At 37.7% G+C, this 26,144-nt stretch overlaps 1 protein-coding gene and 1 long non-coding RNA gene across 8 annotated transcripts in view; one reads left to right on the top strand and one right to left on the bottom strand.

The window, feature by feature from the left end:
* The window catches only part of LOC133664854 (target of Nesh-SH3-like), a 55,646-nt gene that overhangs the window by 7,623 nt on the left and 21,879 nt on the right, over positions 1-26,144 (top strand). The window contains exons 2-15 of one of the 6 annotated variants that reach the window (XM_062069815.1): positions 7,930-8,109; positions 8,186-8,254; positions 8,329-8,461; positions 9,137-9,327; positions 9,432-9,475; positions 9,937-9,982; positions 12,670-12,750; positions 12,909-12,986; positions 13,508-14,527; positions 14,688-14,768; positions 15,076-15,234; positions 15,747-15,803; positions 19,516-19,578; positions 23,356-23,478. In XM_062069815.1, coding sequence (XP_061925799.1) covers positions 7,930-8,109; positions 8,186-8,254; positions 8,329-8,461; positions 9,137-9,327; positions 9,432-9,475; positions 9,937-9,982; positions 12,670-12,750; positions 12,909-12,986; positions 13,508-14,527; positions 14,688-14,768; positions 15,076-15,234; positions 15,747-15,803; positions 19,516-19,578; positions 23,356-23,478 — 2,325 coding nt within the window. The remainder of the gene's footprint in view (positions 1-7,929; positions 8,110-8,185; positions 8,255-8,328; positions 8,462-9,136; positions 9,328-9,431; positions 9,476-9,936; positions 9,983-12,669; positions 12,751-12,908; positions 12,987-13,507; positions 14,528-14,687; positions 14,769-15,075; positions 15,235-15,746; positions 15,804-19,515; positions 19,579-23,355; positions 23,479-26,144) is intronic. The other 5 variants (XM_062069816.1, XM_062069817.1, XM_062069818.1 and 2 more) reach the window with 5 other exon arrangements.
* LOC133664856 (uncharacterized) overlaps positions 8,304-26,144 on the bottom strand; it is a 29,325-nt gene continuing 11,484 nt past the window's right edge. The window contains exon 4 of one of the 2 annotated variants that reach the window (XR_009828650.1): positions 8,304-8,422. This is a non-coding gene — a long non-coding RNA (uncharacterized LOC133664856). The remainder of the gene's footprint in view (positions 8,423-26,144) is intronic. The other variant, XR_009828651.1, reaches the window with a different exon arrangement.

The following is a 26,144-nucleotide window of genomic DNA, read 5'->3' as shown; positions in this document are numbered from 1 at the left end:
AGTGATTTTCATATACCTACCATTTCACTTGAAATGGTAGGTATATGTATAAGGTATCAGGCCTTTTGTAACATTCCAAATGACAAAATAAAACTGTGTATGATTCTTGTTGATATCGTATTGGCTCAATATTTGTATTGACCAATATGCAAGACTTCAATATCTGTATCGTATCAGAGGTGAAAAAGATGTATCAGGAAGTGGAAGTGTGGCCTCCTTGCTCTGTCTTTTGTGTGTGTGTGTGTGTGTGTGTGTGTGTGTGTGTGTGTGTGTGTGTGTGTGTGTGTGTGTGTGTGTGTGTGTGTGTGTGTGTGTGTGTGTGTGTGTGTGTGTGTGTGTGTGTGTGTGTGTGTGTGTGTGTGTGCGTGGCAACATCACTCTTTACCTCTTTTCAGAAGCTTTTGGTTAAATCTAAGCTAGCAAATACAGCAAATTATAAAAAATAACCATTTTAGTTTAGAATACTTGAGTTACAGTACATCACACAGGTCCAATCAAGTCCTTACTTTAGGCATACATTTTTTAGTGTGCAACCTTGGTCTCAAGACAGAAATATTAGTGTGAATGTTGATGGAATCCCACCAAATTGTGCACCAAGTATCTTTTTAAAATTTTTGGTTCGGACTAGAGTACCAAACCCCAAGTGTGAACACAAACTAAATGATCTACATTCCGGTTGGCATGAGGCTCAGCAAAATCCTTCACACTTCATTGTCCAGAAAGGAGGCGGCCATAAAACATCTGGTTCTACACAGTCCCAACTCTTCTATCACTGCTTCATCATCCAGGACAGCTCCGTTTAATTGATTTAAACGCTCACGCATGCAGGGGATGTAGTTTGTTGGGCAGTATAGAGAGTTAAATACCCTCATTGAGTGTATTTATGAGAGCAGATGTGTTGTTCTGACCAACCAATGAGATGACAAAACCTCTTTGGGATGGTATTAGAAGACAACAATCCACTATAATGCGTAGTTCTACATCCGTCATCAGTGGATTTCATGCAATCTCTGACGCTCATCGGTGGTCTGAAAATATCACACAATAAAACAGCACCAGAGTGTTTTTATATTTTCACAATCAATTTACACTGTGGTCAAATGGTGACATGACTTTGATGTTGAGTCAACTCCCTTTCCCAGAGGTTCATGCATCACCACCAGATAACGTCCTCTGGAGCCAAGCCTGAGTCTCCAAATTGAGGGTGTTTCTGTTTTACAAGCCAACAGCATGACCTCCTCTTATTTACGCACCAAAACCAAGATGAACACAATGTTTAGTGGATTCTTAGCTTTTATTGTGTAGTGTCGCATGTTGATCAGTGACTTCTTAGCATCTGCACACAAGATTAGTGCGAATCAACCACAACAACATCTGGTGCCCGACTGCATAGACCATACTAATGATATTAATCTGGATGTTGTTATTATCAGACATGGTGAGATAATAAAATAGATCAGCGGACGCAGTAATTTGGCAACTCAGAGAGAAAAAAATCAATCTTGTGAACCTTTATTACTAAAGATGCTGACCAAACAACCAGGGGTGGGAATCGTTTACATTTTAACTGATACTGGTGCTTAAACGATACCGAGAACACATAGTTTTTTTATCTACGGATGTTCTCATTCATCAAGGTTATTGTCTTCTCAGGGCATTCAATCGATCACAATCAGGCATTCAATTGGTCAATTAGTCCATTTGCAATCAATGTAATGCCCTAAGAATTCCGATTGGTTTATTTGAACATATATACAGTTTCAAAATGATGCATCACATGTTTAATTTTTTATTTGTATTTGTATTTTTTTACAACATGTCCAAAAAGGAGTAGGAAGAAGCAACCCTTTTCCACTTCAAATCAATTACTTACACATATGTTCACTCACACATTTCAAATCCATGCAATGTAAATACAGTTTTTCTTTATATCCATTGATGATGAGATAAATAACATCTTAATTCCTCAAGTTCAAGACATCTACAATTATTATTCTTCCTTGTACTTTGCAAACACATGCAGCTTGAACAGTTTCTTAAACGGGATCATATTAGTACATTGTTTCACTTCTTTACTTAATCCATTCAATTGAATTCCACATACTGATATGCTAAAAGTATTAACTGTTGTACATACATGGATGTAAAATGTTTAAAATTACATTTTTCCCAAAGTTTATATTTCTCCTCGTTTGTTGTGAAAATTGTTGTACATGCTTTGGTAGCAGGTTATAGTTTGCTTTGTACATAATTTTAGCTGTTTACAAATACACCAAATCATTAAATTTCAATATTCTTGATTTAATAAATAAAGGGTCTCTATATTCAGCATTGTGTGTTATCCTAATTGCCCTTTTTTGTAAGACAATTACTAAATTACGTGTACTTTTGTAATTATTTTCCATATTTCTGTACAATAAATCAGATATGGTAATCTAGTGAGCAGTTGAGAATATGGAGTGACTTTTGGTCAATGCAATTTCTTGTTAAAAAAAACGTATTTTTATTCTAATGAAATGTTGTTACAGTCAATTTGAACAGACTAGTAATTTAAATACTTTGACTATATAAATTAAATGATAACTAACAGAACATAGAGGAAGTGCAAAAAAAATGACTTGCTTGTGTTGGAATATTAGTGCATAATTCCGGGGGTTCGTTAACCCTCGTAACTTCGCTCGCCATAACCGTCATCGATGCATAACAAAGTTTTGTGTTGTTGTGGCTACTGGATGCACGCCACACATGCAGGGGATGTAGTTTGTTGGGCAGTATAGAGAGTTAAATACCCTGTTGGGCGTGTTCATGTTGGCGATAACGTTTTAAAAAAGCGTCCGACACTACATTACTTACAATACGTTACTTGTGGCAGGTGACTGAGACTACATTCATGTAGCACTAAAACAAGGCACCAATAGCTTCTTTTGGTCCGGTTACTATCGCTTACGTTGGCATCAATGCCATCAAGAAATGAGAGTTTCGGTACCCATCCCTAATAACCCTGCCGGAATAAGTGCTCAGTCATCTGCAACAATTGCTAATATTGTGCAAATCCGTATGCTGTTCTTAAAACTTTATTGCCAAATTGAACAGGCTGACAGCAATGCTCAGGTCAAACACTGCACACATATTTCGCCGCAGCATTTGCAACAGTAGCAAAACAAAACAATACTTCTCATTATTCACAAATTACGGTAACGGCAAGGGAGGCACATTCACGAACCCCCGGATTTATGTGAATCAACTTAACTTGTTTTTTTGCACATTTTCTTTGTTCTGTTTTATTGTAGATTTCATTTCATGTAATTACCATTATTAATAATGGATCATTTTATTTATTATAATTTTATGGAGATTATTGAAGTGTTAAAATCACAAATTGTGAAACTTGAATGTCACAAGTGTCCATAAAAATTAAAAAGGCACACTTTTTGCACAAAAATGTGTATGTTTTTCTTTTTTAAGTACCGTCACCGTTTCAAAAGTAGTGATCTGACACCGGTATTGGTTAAAACGTAAACATTACCTAAAAAAGACAAGTGTTAATCGGAAATAGGCGATAATTAGAGTAGGGGGTCATTATAAATGCTTTGTATATCCTCCTCAGAAACGGCGTCCTCTGCAGTGGACATTTGTGTTTTACTGTTTTACAGCCCTTTGAGACACTTGTGATTTAGGGCTATATAAATAAACATTGATTGATTGATTGATTGATACTGTACATAACTGTTATTTTTTTCTCTCCGAAATGTGCAACTCTGACTAAAGAAATAGAGGAAAAAAAATGTCCACTGCAGAGGACGCTGGTTCTCATCTCAAACTTAAATAATGATTCAGAGTGCATGAGAATGTGTAAATAAAAATTATTTGACCACATGGTCACTTAGTAACAAGTATATTGAACAACTCAGCAGCAACAGAACCAATGTTGTACTAGCATTAAGTTTTCAAACTAAAAGCCTGTTGTAGAGCAACCAACATTTTTTAAAGCTGACCACTTATGATACTTCAAATGGAGTAAAACAAAACTACATCATGAGGTCATTTACAGCCATTGCGGTTAATGCCAATGTGTTTGTCCAGATGCTACTTAAGAGACTATAACAATGTTTTTTTTGCTTTGACGACGAGGAGGGCTGCTTTAACCTAAGAGGGGGCCCCGAGGCTAAACCTCAACCCCCCTCCAAAAAAAAAAAAAAAAAATCCCCCCAGCCCTGAAGATACAGTTTGAAAAAAATATATCAGGATTTTAATCAACAGATTAGCACAAATATTCATTTAAAAAAAGCATTTTGTTCATTAAAGAATATCGTTTGCGACTGGCACATGCGAGAGTAACAAAGGCCAATCAACTTAAAAACAGTGCTAGCGTCTGGGAGATTGCCTGTGCTTTTAGCTCAGTAGTCAGGATGCTCGAATCTCAAACCGACGACCTGGGTTCGCGCCATGCATAGAGTGGCCATGGAGAGGAGATTCAGCTGTTAATTGAATACTTAATTGGAGCTACAGTCAATTCTTGATTTAATGCTTCTTTTTTTTTTTATCATACTATTATTCATTACACTGCCTGCTAATGCTAGGATTTGAAAAACTTTTTCTCCCCAATAGTGACACTGACAAAAAATCGGGGGACATATGGAGTAGTATCAGAGTCGTAACAGAGCGGGGATAGCGTCAGTGTAAAAGGGGAATGCAGGAAGGACATGCCAGTGTCAACACTAAAATGTCCCGCACTGTTGTGTTGAAATCAGTTGTCGCATTATGACAACATTAAGTATTTTACACGTCAGAGGCTGTCTTTGCCTGTTCGTGTTGTGAAAACCTAAGGCTCAGTTGTGGTCGTGAGCCTTTACAGGATTTCTGTGTAATGATTCACATCATTTTTATGAGATTTCTAAGCAAATCTAGAACGGTGCATCATCTGAGAGAATAATTTCGATGAACTGTCCACGTCTTTAGGCATTGCTGGTGCACAAAAATAATACTAACGCACCAACGAATTATGAACTTTCGGGGGGCTTGAAGGATTGGCAAGTAAAACTCTATGAGGACTGTTGCTGAAGTTGCAAATGTTGATGCAAATTGGGCAACATCCAGCTTGTGGTTCAGAGAGCCCCCACATAGGCAAAGTTCTGCAGTTGATGGATAATCTGAGCACCTAAATTTAATCACAGCACTTTGGAAATATTGGTAAGTCTTAACAGCTCCTAAGTGGTTTTCGTAGGCCAAATGGTCGAAGGTTCAAGCCAGTGTTTGCTTGTACTGGATTTTAAAAAGAGGTTTCATGAGGTTTCCTAGTCTTTCAGCCAATCTCACTTGTGCTTTTGTAGGAAATATTGATGGGAGAAGCGAAAACAAACACTTTAGATTGAGGTTTTGATAGGGAACACATAGCTGGAAAAGCAAAGAGGGTATTTTTCAAATCTAGGGCTTCCCCCTTCTCTGTTTGCAAATGGTGTCTGGCAGATGCTAGCGTTATTCGGCATGCAAAAGTTCCACTATTTCACTTTGTGCTGCGCTGGAAGCCAAAAATGTGCTTCGAAGGGTTTATTGCTCATAGCCTTAACTACAAAGGATGAAGGTTCAAGCCCCTACAGCATCATCTGTCACTCCAGTGTTCATTGAAAGACCATAAAATCCACTAATTGCTTTGCTGTCAATGTTGATTTGGAGAAACCGAAGAAGGCGGACTAACAATCTTGCCCCCCAAAAATATAAAAAGTAATCCTAATAATTTACAAGTCAAGTCTGTCTGATTATTATAATGTATAATTCAACTGTCCGTCATAAATCAGCCTTATGACCCAGATTCACTCATCTGAGCATTACGAGGCTGTTAAATCATCAATGTCTGCAATAAATTAGATCGCTTATGACATGAGCAAAGATGATCCAATGTTGACGGCCCTATGAATGAGTCATGCAAGAAAATAAATTAGCAAATATTTCAACTAGAGTCTATTAATAATGGTTACTTTGGAATATAAAAAAAGCTTATATAATTTAATAACAGTGGTTTTGGCGGTCATGTTTTATAGACATTATTTAGAGTTACAGTGCAATCAATTTGAAGTCTGTTTAGGCATCAAAGTAGTTTTGTGGGTAAACTACATATATTAAGAACTCTACATCAGAATCAGAATCATTGGCCAAGTATGTTTAACACACAAGAAATTTGACTTGGTAGACTGCTTATTTTACAAAATTACCCATAGCGGGGTTTTTTTTCAATTTTATAAGACGGTAGTCTTATAATTGGATTCAAGAAGGTTATACATACACATACATATCAATCAAAGGCGTCAAACCAATTTTACGCTAGGGAGTCGGAGCCACAGTACAATACTGGATGGACCGAAATATAAAACCTTGCTTTTCTAGAAAGATTTGTAGTATAAAGGTAGCCTGGTGAGTAAACAAACTTGACATAAATACCACATAATTAACACAATTACCACATTACCTGAATATAACAAAGTGTTTCCTTATATAATGGTTGTCATACTGTATACAGTGCATGGTAAATGGTAAATGGGTTGTACTTGTATAGCGCTTTTCTACCTTTCTAAGGAACTCAAAGCGCTTTGACACTATTTCCACATTCACCCATTCACACACACACTTTCACACACTGATGGCGGGAGCTGCCATGCACGGCGCTAACCAGGACCCATCAGGAGCAAGGGTGAAGTGTCTTGCTCAAGGACACAACGGACGTGACTAGGATGGTAGAAGGTGGGGATTGAACCAGGAACCGTCAGGTTGCTGGCACGGCCACTCTCCCCTGGAAACTCCTGTGTTTTGTGCCCTCCTGTTTTAATGGTTAACTGCAATTTTTCTTGATAGTAGAAATTCTGGTGGAAAGACTAGAATTTCTCTTATTTTCCAGAAGCATTTCCATTAGATTGAAATGCAAATGTTGACAGGTATAGTCTTATATTTGAACTCAATAGATACACGCAAAATAACGGGTGGCATCAAACTTATAGTCTGTAAGCGAGTCAGAGGTTTTCTCCCTATCACTCACACAAATACCAGTGACCTGGGCCCTCATGTAACTAGCTTGCGTCCGAACAAAAACCTGGTGAATGACCTTTTTCACATCAAAGATGAGATTTATCAAGACTGACGTTGACATGTGCGCTGCCTCCCGGTAGCTATGAACGCACATTTCTGCAGGCTGCAGATACTTTGGCGACACACATAAGTGATCCTGGGTAATAGTTCACACAAAAAAGTGCCATCACAGTTGCAACGAAGCAAGGGAACAGTTGCAGAGATTATCTTTTCAAACGCTCGTCTGTTTTGGCGATGTAAATCCATCTTCTTCTTCACCTGTTTCCTGATGTCCAACCAATTATTTTTTTGTTTTTATAGCCTGTGTGCTGTTTTCCATTGCAGGAGAAAGAAGAACCTCCTACTGAATCCTCATTGGGTAGCACGTGCAGTCACATGGCTACTTTCAATATGATTTGCATATTTATAAGGGGGCGTGGCCTGGGTGTGCCAAGACACCACATGTCTGTGGTCGATTTCAAATTGATTGCTATGTAACAAAGAAATGTTCTTGGATTTGTGCGTGCGAACACTTAGATACATCTGAATTTTTACTTACTTACTTCTTACTTTACTCGCCGTTTTCTGAATTTAATCGTACGACCATTTTTAGTAGAAAAGCCACACAACTCTCTTTACATGAGGCCCCTGGAGGGAGGCAGGCACCTTCTAGAAAATGTGTCTTAATGGTTATGATGCCAATTTGAAAAAGTCTTCATAGAAATACAGTATAGTGTTTACTGTAATTTACCACCAGTTATTTTATTTGATGTTATTGTATTTTATTTTGTCTTGAAAAGTATTTTTCACAAAACAGGCCTTCTTATTTTCCGGTCAACATGATGATAATCATGTCCTTTCTTACCTTACCAGTCAGACGCCAGAACATGAAGGTCCGCATCAACGCTACAGGCGACACCATTGTGATGAAGTTTGTTCGCCCCAACACCGACACCAAACTGGAGGGCTACATCCTAGGCTACGGCAGCAGCATGTTCTCCAAACAGTTCATTCCCCTGCCAGAGAACGGACAACCTTACGAAACTGAGTTTGGTTAGGGCAACTACCATGCATGTACACATTTCACGTGTCTTCTTAAGCTAACTTAACCAAATGTTTTGTCTTGAAGACGCTGAGCCCAAGTACCTTATCGCAGTCCAGCCCATTCCCACCAATGAGGTCAAAAAGCACTGCACAGGTGAGGATTTCATCATCTACGTCTAAGTATCACAGAGATAAGAAACACAGGTGTTAACCAGCATTTATTTGCAGGTAAAGTGGAACTGGAGAAACCGCTTCACTTGGTCATCGGGTCGGTGACGCCCACCTCAGTACTGTTGTCCTGGGGGACGATGCTGAAGACCCCCTATGAAGGGAACATTATGAATGAGTGTCTGGAGGACGGGTATGCTTACATTCTGTACATACGTTTGGATTATTTTGTGATAATCCACAGTTTGTAATTTCTTCCTATTCAATGCAAACATCATTCTCTCTGTTGATTGTCATGTTCTAAAAAAATTGGAATGCAACAGGCAGAAAATGTTGGCACACTTTACAAATGAAAACACTGGACGATGTGTACTAAACTGATCTAAACCGCACCGATTGATAGAAACGAGGCCAAAAGAGCCTAAATAATAGAATTTGTATAAAGTGTGGTAGGTGCTTTAAGACTTTAGGGAAGGCGCAGCAGCTTGAGAAAAAGAAATAAATACATTTCACATACTTACTAAAATAACTGCAGCTATGATCGAAGGCAAAATGATCACATTTTTTGTTTCTACGGGGAGTGAGTGAACAAAGTCAGCCACAGGTCTTCTAAAGACACAACATTTTTGGCGCCACTTACGGGATGTGGTTAAAACACTTATAAAGACATGCAAGCTTACATTTAATAAAGATGTTCTACAAGTTTTCTAAGCATTAGTGGCACAAATGGTCAATGACATGCGGAAAATTAGTTGGATTCATGGCAGCCATGTTTTTCGAAAATTCGTCTATCACTTAAGTACAATACACACAGCGCATGGGGGCTGAATCTTAAATCAACATGTTTTTTTCTGTCTTGTTGGACAAGGCACTACACGGTGCGTTATCGGGAGAGGAACAGGAAGTGGAACTACCAGACCTGCCCGACGAGCGACACAGTCATTGACAATCTTAAACCCAATGCAGTTTACGAGTTCGGAGTCCAACCCAGCTCTAAGGACAAAACCGGGTCGTGGAGCAAGCCAGTGATTCATAACATCAGCTCAGGCGGTATCGAAGGTATAGGTTTGAATCCCCTTTCTAAATGTAATTCAAATGGAAATATTCATGTTTAACACGTCGATTTCCTACAAGCCAAGAACCATTGATCTTTTTGTTTGCAGAAAAAGTCATTAGGAAAATCTTCAAACGTCCTATCAGCCCTGTGGTAGGTATCCAAACAGTTTTATTATATCGGGCTTTTAGTGCATCAATATGTCAACGCGCATTGTTGTGTGGACAAGCTGTACTCCGAGTTGTTGAAGTTAATGAGAATGAACAGCTCGATCCATAATAAACATTCTCAGGAACAGTGAGCGCCTCTGGAAGAATGAACTGGCTCTCTGGAGACCATGTCGTACTTCACTTTTTTAATTTTCTAGTATGCGTATGCTTTTCTCAGGGTTGTTTGCCTTGTTCATTTTCCTCCCAGCTGCTGAATGGAAACAGCGTCAGCACAGCCAGAGCAGGATGAGCCAAGTTTGCTGTAGCGCGCTAACCCCAGAGAGCTCTATTTGTTCCAATGTAAAGCCACTTGTGTCAGAAAGAGATACATAGAGCTAGTTTTTGATGGGGATGTTTTTTATTTGAATGTATGGTTGACAAATTCCCTTTTTTTTCCCCCACTAGAAACCAATCGGGCAAGGTCCACATTTCCCCTTTGTCCCTCGTCATGGTAAGATAAACACCCAGCACAAGCTGTTTTTGTAATTTGTTTGTCTGTGAAAAGGTTTATTTCTTGCTCATGTCTGCTCTGAGTCTATGCACTGGAACAATCTTAACCTAAAACTTAAATATTCAATTTGCTGATCGACTGCAGGTTCCAGTTACCAGAAAACTATTTTCTTAGTATAAAGTGCAGACTTGGCAACAATGATTGTCAGACTGTGTGCCCCTTTCTTAAAGTATGAAGAAACACATTTAAAAAATTGTAATGGTTTCAACAAGTTACGTCAAGGAACATCAGTTTATACTTGCACAATGATCGAAAAGGAGTAGGAAGAAGCAAATGTTGCAATTTTCTAATAGGGAGAGAAAATAATATTGTGTAACCATAGAAAAGGAAGATATTTAAAACATGTTTAAAATGAATAAATATAATATATAAATAAAAAAAAATTGAATAGACTAAAAATGTATAAATAGAGTAACTGTAAGTATATATATATACATACATATACACATACATATATACATACACACACATATATATACACACATATATACATATATATACATATATATTATATACACATATATATTATATACACACATACTGTATATATATATATATATATATATATATATATATATATATATATATATATATATACACACATACTGTATATATATATATATATATATATATATATATATATATATATATATATATATATATATATATATATATATATATATATATATATATATATATATATATTAGGGCTGTGAATCTTTGGGTGTCCCACGTTTCGATTCAATATCGATTCTTGCGGTCACGATTCGATTCAAAATCGAATTTTTTTTGCAATTCAACACGATTCTCGATTCAAAAACGTTTTTTTCCCTATTCAAAACGATTGTCTATTCATTCAATACATAGGATTTCAGCAGGATCTACCCCAGTCTGCTGACATGCAAGCAGAGTAGTAGATTTTTGTAAAAAGCTTTTATAATTGTAAAGGACAATGTTTTATCAACTGGTTGCAATAATGTAAATTTGTTTTAACTATTAAATGAACCAAAAATATGACTTATTTTATCTTTGTGAAAATATTGGACACAGTGTGTTGTCAAGCTTATGAGATGCGATGCAAGTGTAAGCCACTGTGACACTATTGTTCTTTTTTTCATTTTTTTTATAAATGTCTAATGATAATGTCAATGAGGGATTTTTAATCACTGCTATGTTGAAATTGTAACTAATATTGATACTGTTGTTGATAATATTCATTTTTGTTTCACTACTTTTGGTTTGTTCTGTGTCGTGTTTGTGTCTCCTCTCAATTGCTCTGTTTATTGCAGTTCTGAGTGTTGCTGGGTCGGGTTTGGTTTTGGAATTGGATTGCATTGTTATGGTATTGCTGTGTATTGTTTTGTTGGATTGATTAATTTAAAAAGAAATAAAATAAAATAAATGTAATAAATAAAAAAAAATTTTAAAAATCGATTTTTTAAAAATGAGAATCGATTCTGAATCGCACAACGTGAGAATCGCGATTCGAATTCAAATCAATTTTTTCCCACACCCCTAATATATATACATATATATATATACATACATATATATATACATATATATATATATATATATATATATATATATATATACATATACATATACATATATACATATATATATATATATACATATATATATATATATATATATATATATATATATACATATACATATACATATATACATATATACATATACATATATACATATACATATATACATATATATATATATATACATATACATATATATATACATATACATATATATATACATATACATATACATATACATATACATATATATATATATATATATATATATATATATATATATATATATATATATATACACACACACATATATATCTCAAATATGTATGAAATTCCTGATTTCAAATGTATTTGGCCATTGAATAAAACATTTAAAGCTAAAATCGAGCTAAATCAGAGGAAGCAAAAAAGGTGGATTAAACGCATAATCGATTAAATCAATTAGACTAAAGCTATTTATATTATGTTGTTTTGATTAATTGTTTGATGATTGTCATTAATAAAAATTAAAAAATTAAAAAATACAAATGCAGGCAATAGAGTACACATGAGAGCAGCGCTGAAGTTTGGCAGCGAACAGTGGAGTTTTTCTTAACTATCATTTATGCACACTTTTAAAAAGTGACATTTAAATGCTAATGATGTGCATTTATTACAAGAATGAGGGTTCTACCAAGCAGAAACATTTTGATAATTTCATATTTTTTTCTTAAAATACGCATTGAGGCGTACTTTTATTTATAAAGTGTCTTTTATCCGATTACTCGAACAAACTAATCGATATATTACTCGATTACTAAAATACTCGATTGTTGGAACCCTAAAGGTGATAAAGTTTTGAGAAACACTGCCATAGTATACACAAAGACATTTCGACCAAAACTACCTCATGTTAAACTTCTATTTTTTTTTTTTACAGCGCCTGAAAGCATTTCCTTTTTAACCATTTGCACATGAACATAAGCACATAAACACATGAGTTCACTTTCTAGTTTCTATTGCAGGACGGTGATCTGATCTTCTGTGCTGACGTCTTACCGTTAACCTCTCGTCCTTTGCCTTTGTTAGTGCTTCACAATAAGACGCAGGGCAGACTGCCCCTCCCACGCAACATAACCCCAAAGACCACAACAACAACAACAACTCTTGGTAATTTACTTCCGGAGTATATTCTCACGGAATCCGTAGATTACTCCACAAATGTGCCTTTCAATTCCTTAAGGATTTATGTAGTCAATGTAAAACAAAGCTTCATTTGCATCAACAAACCTCCTTTCACGTGATCTAACATGCACTATATTTGTCAGCTCCCACCACAACTACTAGACAGGAACCCTTGTCTACCTCTGGACCCGCATTGCCTGCGACCACCAAACAGCCATTCGGTAAATTCCAAGTTTGTTTAAAGAAGAACCAATGTGACTCTTGGTCTTTGAAAGGAGCTATAAAAGTTATCCTCCACTGAATGTGTGATGTCAGCTGTTTAATGAGACACACGAAGGCAAATCAATGACATTTTAAATGACGGATATAAGGGCATCGTTGTGTTTTTGACTTAGTTTGTTTTAACCAACTGAATCAGATCACACTGAAAACCAAACTAGTACTAGCAATGAAGTCAAGAACACTATCAGTTCTTACAATCATAGACATGTCTTACAATCAGGCAATGCATTATTTTAGGTTTAGGATTTCATTGCCTCAGCTTTGACTGTGATATTATTGGACTTTTCTTGGAGTTCTGCAGGCAGCAATCAAACAATAGTGCCCATCATTGTGTGATATTAGTAAAGATAATGTGGAACTTATTGTTAAGTCATGCATCAGTGCAGTTGTTTCCGGGCTTTGTTTATTTAAATTCGCATTTTACAAGACGTATTTTCTCTCTCTCTGACACACCACCTAGGAGGAGGCCTCTTCAAATCTGTCATCCCTCTTTCCCGTGAGCTACCCTTAGTTCCTCTTTTTCCACCTCCGCTTCAAATTCCAGCAACTACACCTTCTGTACCAGTCCCAAGGCAAAACGGTGGACAATCTCCCCAATCCCAAGTCCCGACTCCATTAAACCTCCACCAACCGCCACCGCAATCCAAGCCCAGATCCCTACCATCTAAGCCAGGTTCTAAAGAAAAGTCTGTATCCCAATATGTACCAAACTCAGAGCCACCTCTTCAGCTTGTAACTTATACACTAATTCCAAAACATCACCAACAAACATCCAGGCTGAAACATCAGTCCGACACCCGATCACCAACGAAGACTCAAACCAAATCAAAACCCCAGACAAAGCCACAACCTGTATCTCCGCTTCAACTCCAGCCTAAGACACCACATCTTCATCCAACAATGCTAATCATAAAACAATCGAAAAAAGTTAAGGCAAATCTAAAATCATCTCAACCCACAAAGGAGCAACTACCACCAAGGCGAAATATACAAACAAAGGAAATCTTACCTAAACAACCATCCCGGTCTACAGTAGACAGACAAGTTGAAACACAATCTCAACCCATGATCCATTTTCAGACCACATTCCAACCCTATGCCCGACTATCAAACACCCCAGAGTCTCTAACAAAACCTAATAAAGTTTGGCCTGGTTCTTTAAGCCCCACAGAACATCCTTTATCCGGGCCCAAAACACAGCCAGATCAGCCAGCCAAGTCCAACAAACCCATAATCAGAAGCAGTACCCAACCACAAACTTTAGCCAGGACCCAATGGCAGCTACAGTCCCCTTCCTTTGTTTCAACCCCTCCTTCCCAACCCACACCTTCATCAACAGCCTATAGTTTGCCCCCATCTGAATCCCAACTGAAGGCAAATCCTGCCCAAGCAGAAGTGCAACCTGGAATTCAGTTTCCACCTCTGGGCAGGACTCATTCTGGTCCCATCGAGGTCATTCCACTGCAGGCAGTCCCTACTGGTAAACCCCCGTTTTCCAAACCTTTAATGTAGCATACATATTGTTGTGATGGTTACTGAGCAACTAATTAGTAAAGCTAAAGGTGTAGCTCTATAAAGTTGCTCAATGTGAAAAAATCCCAACCCTTTAGGATATACATGAGTTTTTTCCCCCTATACAGCTCCTCCTCGTACAGCAGAGAAGGGCAACCCTCTACCAATACCAGCCCTGGACGCAGAAGAGGCTAATAGTTACCATCTTGGTAAAACACCGCAACAAGCCGGTCCCATTACCATCACTGCTTTCGTTAAAACCCACCATGTGACACCCAGTTGCAGCTACTGGATGATAATCACTGCTTCCCCATTCTCCATCTTCATCCTCACAACCAGCCAGCAGAACCACCTAACACACCCTACCACCTCCTCCGCTCACAAACCATTTCCATTCCATTCCTTGGTCTCTGTCGTCTACATTCTTCTCACCGATGTTTGCCATTTTGTTCCATTTAGGTTGCGCTGTCAAGGGGATCACCAATCTTTAACAGACTGCCTTTCTTGCTTATTTAGGTAACTGGAAGAGAGCAGAAGGCTCTCCTGTAAGCTCCTCGGCCGCTCCGGCGGGAAGAAACACAACGTTTTCACGTGTCCGAGTTCCACCTCACTTCACTCGCAATGGCGGCAGATCGTTCTCCACCTCCTCCCACAGCATCTCCAGGACACCTGGGGGTAATGGAGAACTCTTCTTCCTCTCCTCCGAGTTCCCCCAGTTACCTCTTTCTGGGCTTTCATCTTTTTCTTCTTTCATTGCTTTTACAGAAGACTGCAGACGAATCCTGGTTTAGCGTTAGAATGCATACACTGGAACGCTTCTGCCTTTCTATCTTTGGTGTTTTTCTCCTTCTTTCGCTCAGCCACATGTGGTGTATTTGACACCTACACTGATGTTCGGCTTCGTTAATTTGACTCACAGTCCCCTCTTTTCACTGGCCATGTGGGATGTCTGGCTAGAACACTCCATATTTTACACTAGCTTGCCAAACCAAGCACAGCGCTGGTCCCCTTTTCCCCTCTGTTTGTATCATCCTTTCCTAAACATTTGCCGCAGACTCCTCAGAGGAACCTGTAAGATTAATGTCCTTAAATAGCCGTGCCAGTTCCAATTTTTATCGACAAAATAGGTCAAAGAAGGCGCACATCTCCAGCTTTGTTCCACTGACGACTTCTTCTCCCTCCAACAGCGCATCATAGGAGCAATGCTCTCCCTAAGCCTGGAGCGTGGCCCAAAGACAGACCTGGTAAAGACTAACAACAAAGTATTTGAGTGTTCCACATGCACTAACACACCAAGCACTGTTACAGTTTGTCTCAATCATCATCATTGTCGTCCTCATCATGCAGATCTGTTCTTCTTTTTTTTGTCACAAACCATTAATGCTTGCCTGTCAAACCTTTTGTTTTTTGTTGTTTTGTTTTTTTTGCTGAATAAGAGGTCCCATTATATAAACCCTACTTTAGTATATTACCGGTACTTCTCGGGCAGATACACATTTTTAAGCAGATTCAAATTAGGAAAGGATGAAAGTTACAAACTATTATACAGCTCTAAATGTAAGACCACCCATTGGGAGTGCAACACATTTAATTCATGACAGGACTGTGTAACCTCCTAAGAACTAGCATCCATAACAGTGCATTATATTCTGAAATTTGTAACTCTGACAAAAGACATGGCAAACTCTGACAAAAGACATTGGTTTATTTCTTTAGGGAAGAAAAGTAATAGACTTATTTCTTTTGTCAGGGTTTGTCATTTCTTCTGTTAATACATTTTTTTTTAAAAAGTCCCTGAAAACGCTGGTGCTCAGGAGGTGATGACCATTAATTATTGGCCAATAATTAAATTTGTGAAAATGTCAATAGTATATGTATGTTGGCATCTAAAAGACATGCCAACATACATATACTACTGACATTTTCAAAATTGCATAATCATTACACAAATGGTCAGTGACATGGACTAGGGCTGCAACAAATCATCCATCCATCCATCCATCCATTTTCTACCGCTTATTCCCTTCAGGGTCACGGGGGGCGCTGGAGCCTATCTCAGCTACAATTGGGCGGAAGGCGGGGTACACCCTGGACAAGTCGCCACCTCATCGCAGGGCGCAACAAATAATCGATTAATTCAATTATAAAAAGGCTTCGATTTATATTCTGTTGCTTCCATTATTTGTTTGATGAATGTAACTCTTAAAAATATATAGAATCTGTGCCCGGAACTTTGAATTCATGAACATGGTTTCCGCACGGCCGCTGCAAAAGAGCACACATGAGGGCAGCGAAGAACGAAGAGTTTATTTTTATTAACGCACACATGTTTAAAGTGCAATTTCAATGTTGATGATGTGCATTTATTAGAAAAAAACAAAGGTTATGAAAAGCAGAAAAACCTTTTGTTCCAACAATTTCAAACTAAATGCACATTGAAGCTATAAAGTGCGTTTTATCCGATTACTCTATTAATCGGCCAAACTAAACGATAGATTATTTGATTACTAAATGAAGCCTTATGTAGTAAGAGAAGACATTTTGCTTAAAGGCAGTCATGTTTTAGGCACATTTGCTGGTCAGTCCCTTAAAGATGTGTAGCAAATTTTGCAGTAATTCTGTTTTTAAAAAAAACAAACTTAAGTCACAGTGACTGTTTGGTAGAGCTCATTAAGCTGTGTGAGAAATTTCAGGTCAATTCTACTAATGAAAAATAATAGCACAGGTAACAGAAAAAACAAGCCATATGTGACACTGTTAAAAAACAAAATTTGATGGCATCTCATACATGAAACATTAGCCTTCCTGTTAGTTTTGTTTTTTTAATCGAATACCAATCCCTAGTTTGAGCATTTTTGATGCTAATAAAAGATTAGCCTGCTTAACATCGCTACGGATTCTGCCGATCCAGTTACATATAATTAAAGTTAGCCAATCCGGCGCTGGCAAGTAACGCAAACCACATCTGTAACACACATATTATTAACAATGCATGTCACAGCTGGTGTGTATTTCTTTAAAATCGTGATGGTTTCAGGGTAAGTTGCAAGGCTCTCTGGAATAGCATTATTTTATGATTACAGTGGTCACCTTGATTTTCATAAAAACAACGTCAGAAATTTTAGTGGGCTGTACAAAATCCGAGGTACCACAGTATTTTTAGCCAGCTTGTATAAAACACCCACCAATAAAACAGTGTTTATTGCCTATTTGAAAGACATGTAGCAGAACCGTCTAAAAAACAAATGCTTTTAGCTGAGAAAACTGATCTAGAAAAGGCTATGAACAAATGTATTGGTTAGATTCCTTTGGATCTTAGATAGTGGTATGACATTGCATTTTTCTTTGTGATAAGAGAATGACAAATGACCGAAAAGGAGTGCATTCTGGGGCCGTGAACCCTCAAATTGAGCAACTCCAATTAAGGAAGTGTGGAGACACGACTCCCTTAAGGCTTCCTCACTCCCTGCTGCCTGATTTAGCAGAGATGTGCTTCAGCAATAATTCATGGGTTGGTTGCAAAGCGGTTTCCATTACAGGCCTTGCACTCGCTTTCGGTTATATTTGCCGCATCAATCAAAGTCACTGGTGACAACTTTGTTCTATTCTAGTCAGTCCATATCTGTGGATATGAGTCACTTTTTGAAAACTATTGACTCAACCTTATTTTTTTAATTGTTAAAACATTTTTACCGCGTATTTGAGGTTTATATGGGCACTCTGTGGCAGCAATTGTAGTCTGCCTGGCTTTGATGTGCTTTTATTGAGGGATGGGCATTTTGCTACTTTTCCTTGATCGACTCTGTGGGAAATGAATCGATTAATGTTCTGAACTTCAGTTTTAAGCTGCATATTACGTACCGACTTGAGTAACTTCATGAGAGCCAGCGTCCTTTGCAGTAAACATTTGTGTTTTGCAGAAGACGGCCACAATGTTGTCCAAAATGTGTAACACTGACACAAAATAACTATACACAACATATGTCCACTGCAGAGAAGACTGGTTCTTAGGAGGGTATAAGCACTGTTATATCAGTTGTTGTCCATGCATTTTCAAATGTACAGTTTTACAAAAACAAAACTAGTAAATACAAATATAACAGCAATTCACTTGCACTCCCTAACACAAAACAAGGTTTTTGGGTTTTAAATGTGTGGGAAAAGGACTAGTTCATCAAATAAAAACGGTAACATTTTTAGTTTTTAAAAGATTTTTAAAAGGGAAGTCTGGGTTTTTCTGCTTAGGCTGCTGCCTCTGCAACCCGACCTCGGCTAAGTGGAAGATGGATGGATTTGAATTGTTTTGTTTAGGACATGTGGTCTAATAAATGTACGCATTTGTTAAGCACTGTACATGTATTATGAATATGTGCTCCTGAGAACCAGTGTCCACTGTAGTTGACATTTTATTTCGGTCTATTTTTTCTTGTCAAAGTTACACATTTCAGAAAAAATAGCCCTGTTATGCATGTCCACAAACTTCCATTGCGGAAGACGCTGGATCTCAGGAAGATATGTTGATTAGAATGTTTCCTACGTCCTCATAGCTGATGTCACACTTCTTCAGACAAACTATAGCTGAGATCACTCTCAGCTATAGTGACAGGCAGCAACCAACAGTGCCGCTGTTGGTTGCTGCTTAGTAGTGCACACCTTTTTTACAAGCTGGACACAAATTCTTAATATTAATCGATTACGATGCCCATCCTCAACTTTTGTTGTTGCTTTTCTCATGATTTTTTTTTTTTTTTAATTAGCGCTCTTCTTCTGCTAATCTTCAAATCCATCAGTGTGGACTTCTTTCATTGTGATTGTACTATTTCCAACATTAACCACAAACCAATTCGTTTTCAGTTTCATCATCCTCCTTCTCTTCCACATTGCAGACCACCTGTTGCTCCGTATGTTGTTGTTTTTTTTAGAAGATTCTAAATGTGTGTCCGCTATTCTTTGCAGTTCTGCGCCCTTCTGTTCCCGTCAACAAGAGACCCAACCTGGTGGGAAAGCCTAATGACCACAGTGAGTGTGACACTATGCAATTAAACAATGCAGTAATATACGTTACTCCTGTGACTGGAGGGCACATTGACATCTATTTCCCAGGCTGCAATGCTTTTGTCATGCAAACAACACTCACTAAAGGGGCTTTTATTCTACAGTGTAAGGTTGAGCGCCTGTGATTTGTTTACATATTTACATTTACTTATTAGAAACTTGAACATTTGTTTGTTGGGGTTTTAAAGCAAATTTAAACAAGCGCTAGTTTTAAAATTATTGCCATTTTTATGTGTCATGCAACTGTAAAAATACGATAATCGCTGTTATGGTTAGCAACAAAACCAACTTCAACAACAAAGACCTAAGCAGAGTCGCCGATGTGCCTCGCGGATCATCTTCAGTATTGTGTGTAAAAAGAAGTTAAAGGGGACCTTCTGTCCATCCATCCATCCATTTTCTACCGCTTATCCCTCTCAGGGTCGCACTACGGCTGGAGCCTATCCTAGCTGCACTCGGACGGAAGGCAGGGTAAACCCTGGATAAGTCGCCATTATGATTTTAATCCACCTTTAAAACACTTCCTTGTGGTCGTGATAATATTTATTGGATATGCTTTGGTGTAAATTTTGCTACACAGTCACTTTTTTTTTTTGAGTGTTTCTGCAAGATGTTCGATTCTGAAGGCGTTCCCAGATTGCAAATGAAACCACCTCCCACCTTCTTTAAAATGCCCACAAAGGCATCATTTTAACATCTAAAATCCCTTTAAAAAGAAAAACAAACTTATATAATATATATATTGTGTAAAAACAATACAATGCAGTACAAACAACTACAGTAGTTTTATGAAGTTTATGACATGCTTCTCTGTCAAAAACACCATCAGCAGCTTCTCTATATTTTCATGAATAAAAGTCAGCTGTTTAGAAGTTGTTTTAACATTCTAAGTTTGTGTTACACTCATTCTGTTTCAGTATGGTTCAGACGAGCAGTGATACGCTCACATTGCTTTGCCAAGTTGCGGACTTGCTCGTTGTTTTTGATGATTTTTTTAATTCAGTGAATTCCATCCAGTTAATCTTTTCAGCACTATCAACTAATGGCGGGGATGCTTGGAACTCAAATGTTTCTTGCAACTGAAATCATAACAATTAGCTAAGAGACTGCTCTTATCTCAAAACAGTCTTGAGTTGAGGTATTAGGGCTGCATGAATTATAAGAAAAAACCTTAGAGCAATTTTTTTTTTTCTCCAAAATTGCGATTGCAACTTTTAGATTTTCTACAAAAAAATGCCTAAAACTTGGAAAGAAACGGATCAAAGAAAACGTGACTTTTAGACTGTCAATCAACATACACTTGTCTGAACGTGCCACACAAACCAATACACAATAATTTACTTTAAAAAACATTTGGCTTTCTGCAGAGACTCAAAGTATTTATCTTCATCATGCTCTTAAACTGAAGACATAATCTATATAACTATACATTGATTATAATGTAATGTAATATAAAACAATGCAAGTAACCATTTAAAAGGATACACACTGTTATTTGTCATAACTGTAGAATTGTTTACCATTGTACTGTAATTGGATGGTAAATAACTGTTATACTAAATAAATAAACAAAAAAAAAATAAGGACTAATTTCTAAAGCACAATTCTAACATAAATAAATATTAATCATCTTAAAGTGCATTTTTTTCCTAGTTTAAAAAACTACCTCGGGTTGACTTTTTCTTTTGTAGCCATTACGTGATCAAGGCATTCCCACTTGTCTGTCCGTGTTGAAGGACTCATTGTCTATCCGGATTGAAGCTGAAATATTACCACATGGGGACATTTGGCTCTGTAATCATACTCTTAATTTGTGTTACTTTGCAGAACTTCTTACTAACAAGTTGTGAGTAGGAAGCTGTCAGTACGTGCTTCTTGTGTGTTTAAGCAAGCGGTCTCGCTCTCTGCTCACCGAAACAAAGATTGTGAATGACTATAAAGTGGCCTCACTGCGTTCAATTAATTCTACTGTTGAATACACTCTCAGGTTCTGAGAGCTTTGCACAAAGTGAAATGTCTTTCTCCCTGTTTGAAACAAAAGACGAACACACACCAGGCTTAACAATTCTGATTGGCAAATATGTCTCTCAAATGCCAGTGACAGTGGAGAACAAAAACCTGATTCTCTTACGGTTATTTATTTATTATTTATTGCACTAATTAAAACCCCAATGTCAATTAATCGTGCAGCCCCATGAGGTACCACTTTATAGATTCACCCGGTCAGAACGTCAGGTACAACTGCACACTCGCCGATCAGTTCAGACTTGCATTAAAAATAGCTGCACTGCATGTCAAACGTCGGTGTTACTATGCGCATGCCAAGATTACTGAAGATTAAAATGGTACTTTTTACTACCTTTTTTTTTGTTTCTTCAATGCCTAAAGCAGAGGTCCGCCCCCTCTGGCTGAAAGTTTGACTTAATATCCAAATAAGAATGTCCGCCTCGCTCTGACGTCACGACGTAGCAAGACTGCAAAATCCGGCGAACAAAGGCATCCAAATTGCATGAACCTTTAACATGAGCATTCAACTTTGTAATATTTATAAGCCAGAAAAGACAACATTCATCATGGGTCCCCTTTAAGCACTGTTATTAGCAAAGTGTTAAAAATACTTCACACTTTCTAGTCTTTTCACTTGGAATAAGATGTGATAGCTTCTTTAAGTTAAAGTTAAAGTACCAATGATTGCCACACACACACTAGGTGTGGTGAAATTTGTCCTCTGCATTTGACCCATCCCCTTGATCACCCCCTGGGAGGTGAGGGGAGCAGTGGGCAGCAGCGTAGCCACGCCCGGGAATCATTTTTGTTTATTCATGTCCCTAAAACCCTAACGATTCAAAAGAGAGCGTTTGAGCATCTTTTCTCACAAAAGTGGAACAAACTTAGAATAGGTAAAGTGCTCATTAACAGGCTCTTTGGACAAATAATTTTAAAAAATTAAATTTTGCATACTAAGAAAGTTTATTGGAAACAGACAAAATTGGCTCGAGTGTGTGAATGTGAGTGTGAATGCTTGTCGGTCTATCTGTGTTGGCCCTGCGATGAAGTGGCAACTCGTCCAGAGTTTACCCCGCCTTCTGCCCGAATGCAGCTGGGATAGGCTCCAGCCCCCCAATACCGCGAGAGGAACAAGCGGTAGTTAATGGATGAATGGAAAACCACTCCTTTTAAGTAGGTGTTGCAAAACATGCGCCTAAGAAGAACATATGTCACGGGCGATATGCCCAACTAAGTGGCTTTCAACTTTAGAGCTTCCACTGCTTGCATGGTAAGACGCTTCCTGTTTATCAATCTTGAATGAATCAAAGCAATTCAGGCTCCTCTATTATTCCCCCCAAAACCACACTGTTAATTCTTCTCTTTTTCCTCTTTCACCACTATTTATTTCAGCTGTCTTTGACGTGTTAAGAGACCACAACACAAAAGGATTGCAATGACATGCACACAATGTGCACCCAAAAGCACAAAACCAGAGAACAAATTAATGATGATATTTTTGTCATATCCTGTTGTTTTTGCTTGTTGTTCTGTTGTCTCTTGTTAAGCACGTAAATGCTAAAGTGCGTGGGTGGCAATTAGAGGACTTAAGTGGCGGACTCTCCCCCCTCCCCAACTTTTTAAGCAACGTCACACATGTGATGTTTTAGCAGCCTGCAAGGACGGCGGCCAAAGCAGATGGAACACAACTGTGCATGAGTCACATGATACACTGACCTCCTCCTCCTCCCCCAGATAAACCCATGGACCTCAAACAAGGAGAGAAGGAGTCCATCCTGAAACCTTTCCCTATGGTCACGTCCAAGCCTAAGCAGGAGCGGAGACATCAGACCACCACCACTGCCCCGTTTTTAAACAGTAGGAAACCACACACAAATCACAAAACGCAATGCATGAAAGAGTCAAAACTTTCACAAATAAAGCATGATAATAAGTTGTAATTGTTATTTAATTGTTTTTATTTTATATTTGTGTTTGCAGTGTTGTATGTCTGCACTGTGACCAATGTAAATTCATGTAATACGTTTACACAAAATAAAACTTGTCATTAATTTGCAATTATATAGAATTTTACTCGTCCAAAGGATGGCACCATAGCATAAACAATAACACACCTTTTCAGTGTCTCTGTTGGTGTTATATGAAAACTATTTGTTGAACAGAATACATTATGGCCGTTAGCGAAGAAAAATCCATAAATTAGCCGCACCGTTTTATAAGCGGCAGGGTTCAAAGCGTGGAAAAAAAGTAGCGGCTTATAGTCCGGACAAATGTTGGGTTGCGTATGAAGTCACATCAGTTTTTCTTCTTTGCGGTTTAATTCACATAATGGTCAACCAGTTTAAGTGTAGCATTAAAACAATTAAAAGAGAGTCTTGAGTTGGAGCACAAAATGCCGTATTGCTGTTCTGTTCTTGGGTGTTCCAATCGTTCAAATACAGAGATAGGAAAGAGCTTTCCTAGAGTCCCGAAATAAGTGGTTGATTAAAAGGTAATAAAGTTACGGAAAAAACAAAAGTGCGTCAAAAGAAATGGCTCTTAAAAATATCACTGTCATCATCTTGTGGAATACAATCGGACCATGCTTGTGTCAGCAGTGATCACTTTGTAAAATGAACATTGGATTTGTGTGATAAACTTTCTGTGATGCAATCGAGTTTATTCTCTACTATATTAGTAGTGTTTGAGAGCAGAACTAAACGTAAAGAAAGGACAAGAGATTGCATTAGTTTGTTTTCCTTTGTGGTTGCTATGCCTAAATATAACTACAAAGACCTGGTTGTGCAAATAAACTAACGTCATGTTAAGTCATAAAAATAAATATTGTGATTGTTGATCCAATTCACCGAATTGCTGTTGTCGATTTTCATAACATAAACTAAAAGCTTACTTGTTGTTGTGCAGGAAAGCTAAGTGCTTTATTTGACACAGATGACAACATTATGACGTCTTTGGTGCTATTTGTAAGCATCAAGAAAATATCCTTAATAGTATTAATAAAGTAGATGAATAAATCTCTCATAGGCTCCACAGCATATACTGAATCTTGATATCGCTAGCAAACATTGCTAAACAACAGGGACATTTATAGCTAAATAATGAGACAAAATATAAACTCAACACCATAAAAACAACACCTAGTGTGTGTGTGTGACTATCGTTAGGAGTTTAACTTTTTAACTTTAACTGCAGACATGAACTGTAGATGAGACTAATATCTGTCGCAGGAAATCAACTGCAAAAAAATGTATCCTTTTTCTCATTAGTTCCACGATCACAGCAGCACGGCACTCCTTATGTCAATCAAATACGTTACTTAGTGATGTACGAATAAATCCAACTTTGTCTTTCACAGATTAATATTTAATTTGTGGCCTCCAATATTTTCTTCTCTAAATCCGTGTGAGTGTCAAATGAAGTGAGTTCGTAGCGTACAGTATCGTCTTGACGATGATGAATGGTTAAATCTTTAAAAATATTTTTTCTTAAGAGTGTATAAATCCACTTGATACAATATCTATTTATTTTTTTAAATGTATGATTGATTATATATTTGCCTCTAAAAATGTCAAAATACACCCAAATCTGCAGTAATGCAGGTAAATAAACAGTAGCCTAATGGGAAATGCCTCCAGATCACATGATTGCAACCCAGCAATACTGTACCTTAAAACTGAGTTTTAGATTAGATTTTTGTACATTTGGGGGGGTGGGGGGGGGGGAGGGGGGCAACGTTGGAAAGTTATTATATACAACTTATTTTTTTAAGTTGAACAATATTTGGAGTGCATGAGAAAGTGGAAAAGAAGAGGTAGCAAATGAGTATGTTACAAAACACAGCAGCAACAAAAACAATGTTGTAATAGAGTACTTAACATTTTTTCCATCATGCTTTGTAGTGGATTTAAATAGGTGTCATTTGGAATTTTTTATCGTACGTGGACGTAATATTACAATAAACACAAAGTTCATTAAGCAGGTTGTGTTGCGTGTGACCGTGTGTTGACTTTGTGGTTTGGCTGCATTTTTTTGACGCCATGAGCAGGGAAGGTTGTTTGGATTCGGTCATATGAATAAATGCTGTGCTATATATTCTTCAATGCACAATTCATCATCATTGACCTGATTTACTCACATTGTCAAGGTGGTGGCAAATTTGCAGAAATAAGATTGTCAGACGTTTAAAATTAAACATAAAACATCCTGCTGGCCAGATTCCTTACTGAACTGAATAATGTATTGCGAGCCAAATTAAAGACGCCGGTGGGCCGTAGTTTAAACACACCTGGCCAAGAACCAAGAGAGGCCACAGCGGTTAATGCCGATGTTTTTTAAACCTAATCAAAGGCCACTTTTGTAGACCACACAAGGTTTTAATTGGAGCATTTCTGGTAATCATTTTGAGTATACATGCAATTGACTGTGTGTTTGTATTAGAACTGGGGGTTGTACAGGTGTGTGCCATTTTTAACAGATCTTCCACCTGGATAACATTAGCGGCGTGTATTGTACTGCAATCCAAG

This window comes from Entelurus aequoreus, linkage group LG14, assembly GCF_033978785.1.
Source record: "Entelurus aequoreus isolate RoL-2023_Sb linkage group LG14, RoL_Eaeq_v1.1, whole genome shotgun sequence".
In the NCBI taxonomy this organism is placed as follows: domain Eukaryota; kingdom Metazoa; phylum Chordata; class Actinopteri; order Syngnathiformes; family Syngnathidae; genus Entelurus; species Entelurus aequoreus.
Note: the sequence above shows the minus strand (reverse complement) of the source record. Positions and strands in the feature narration are given on the sequence as shown.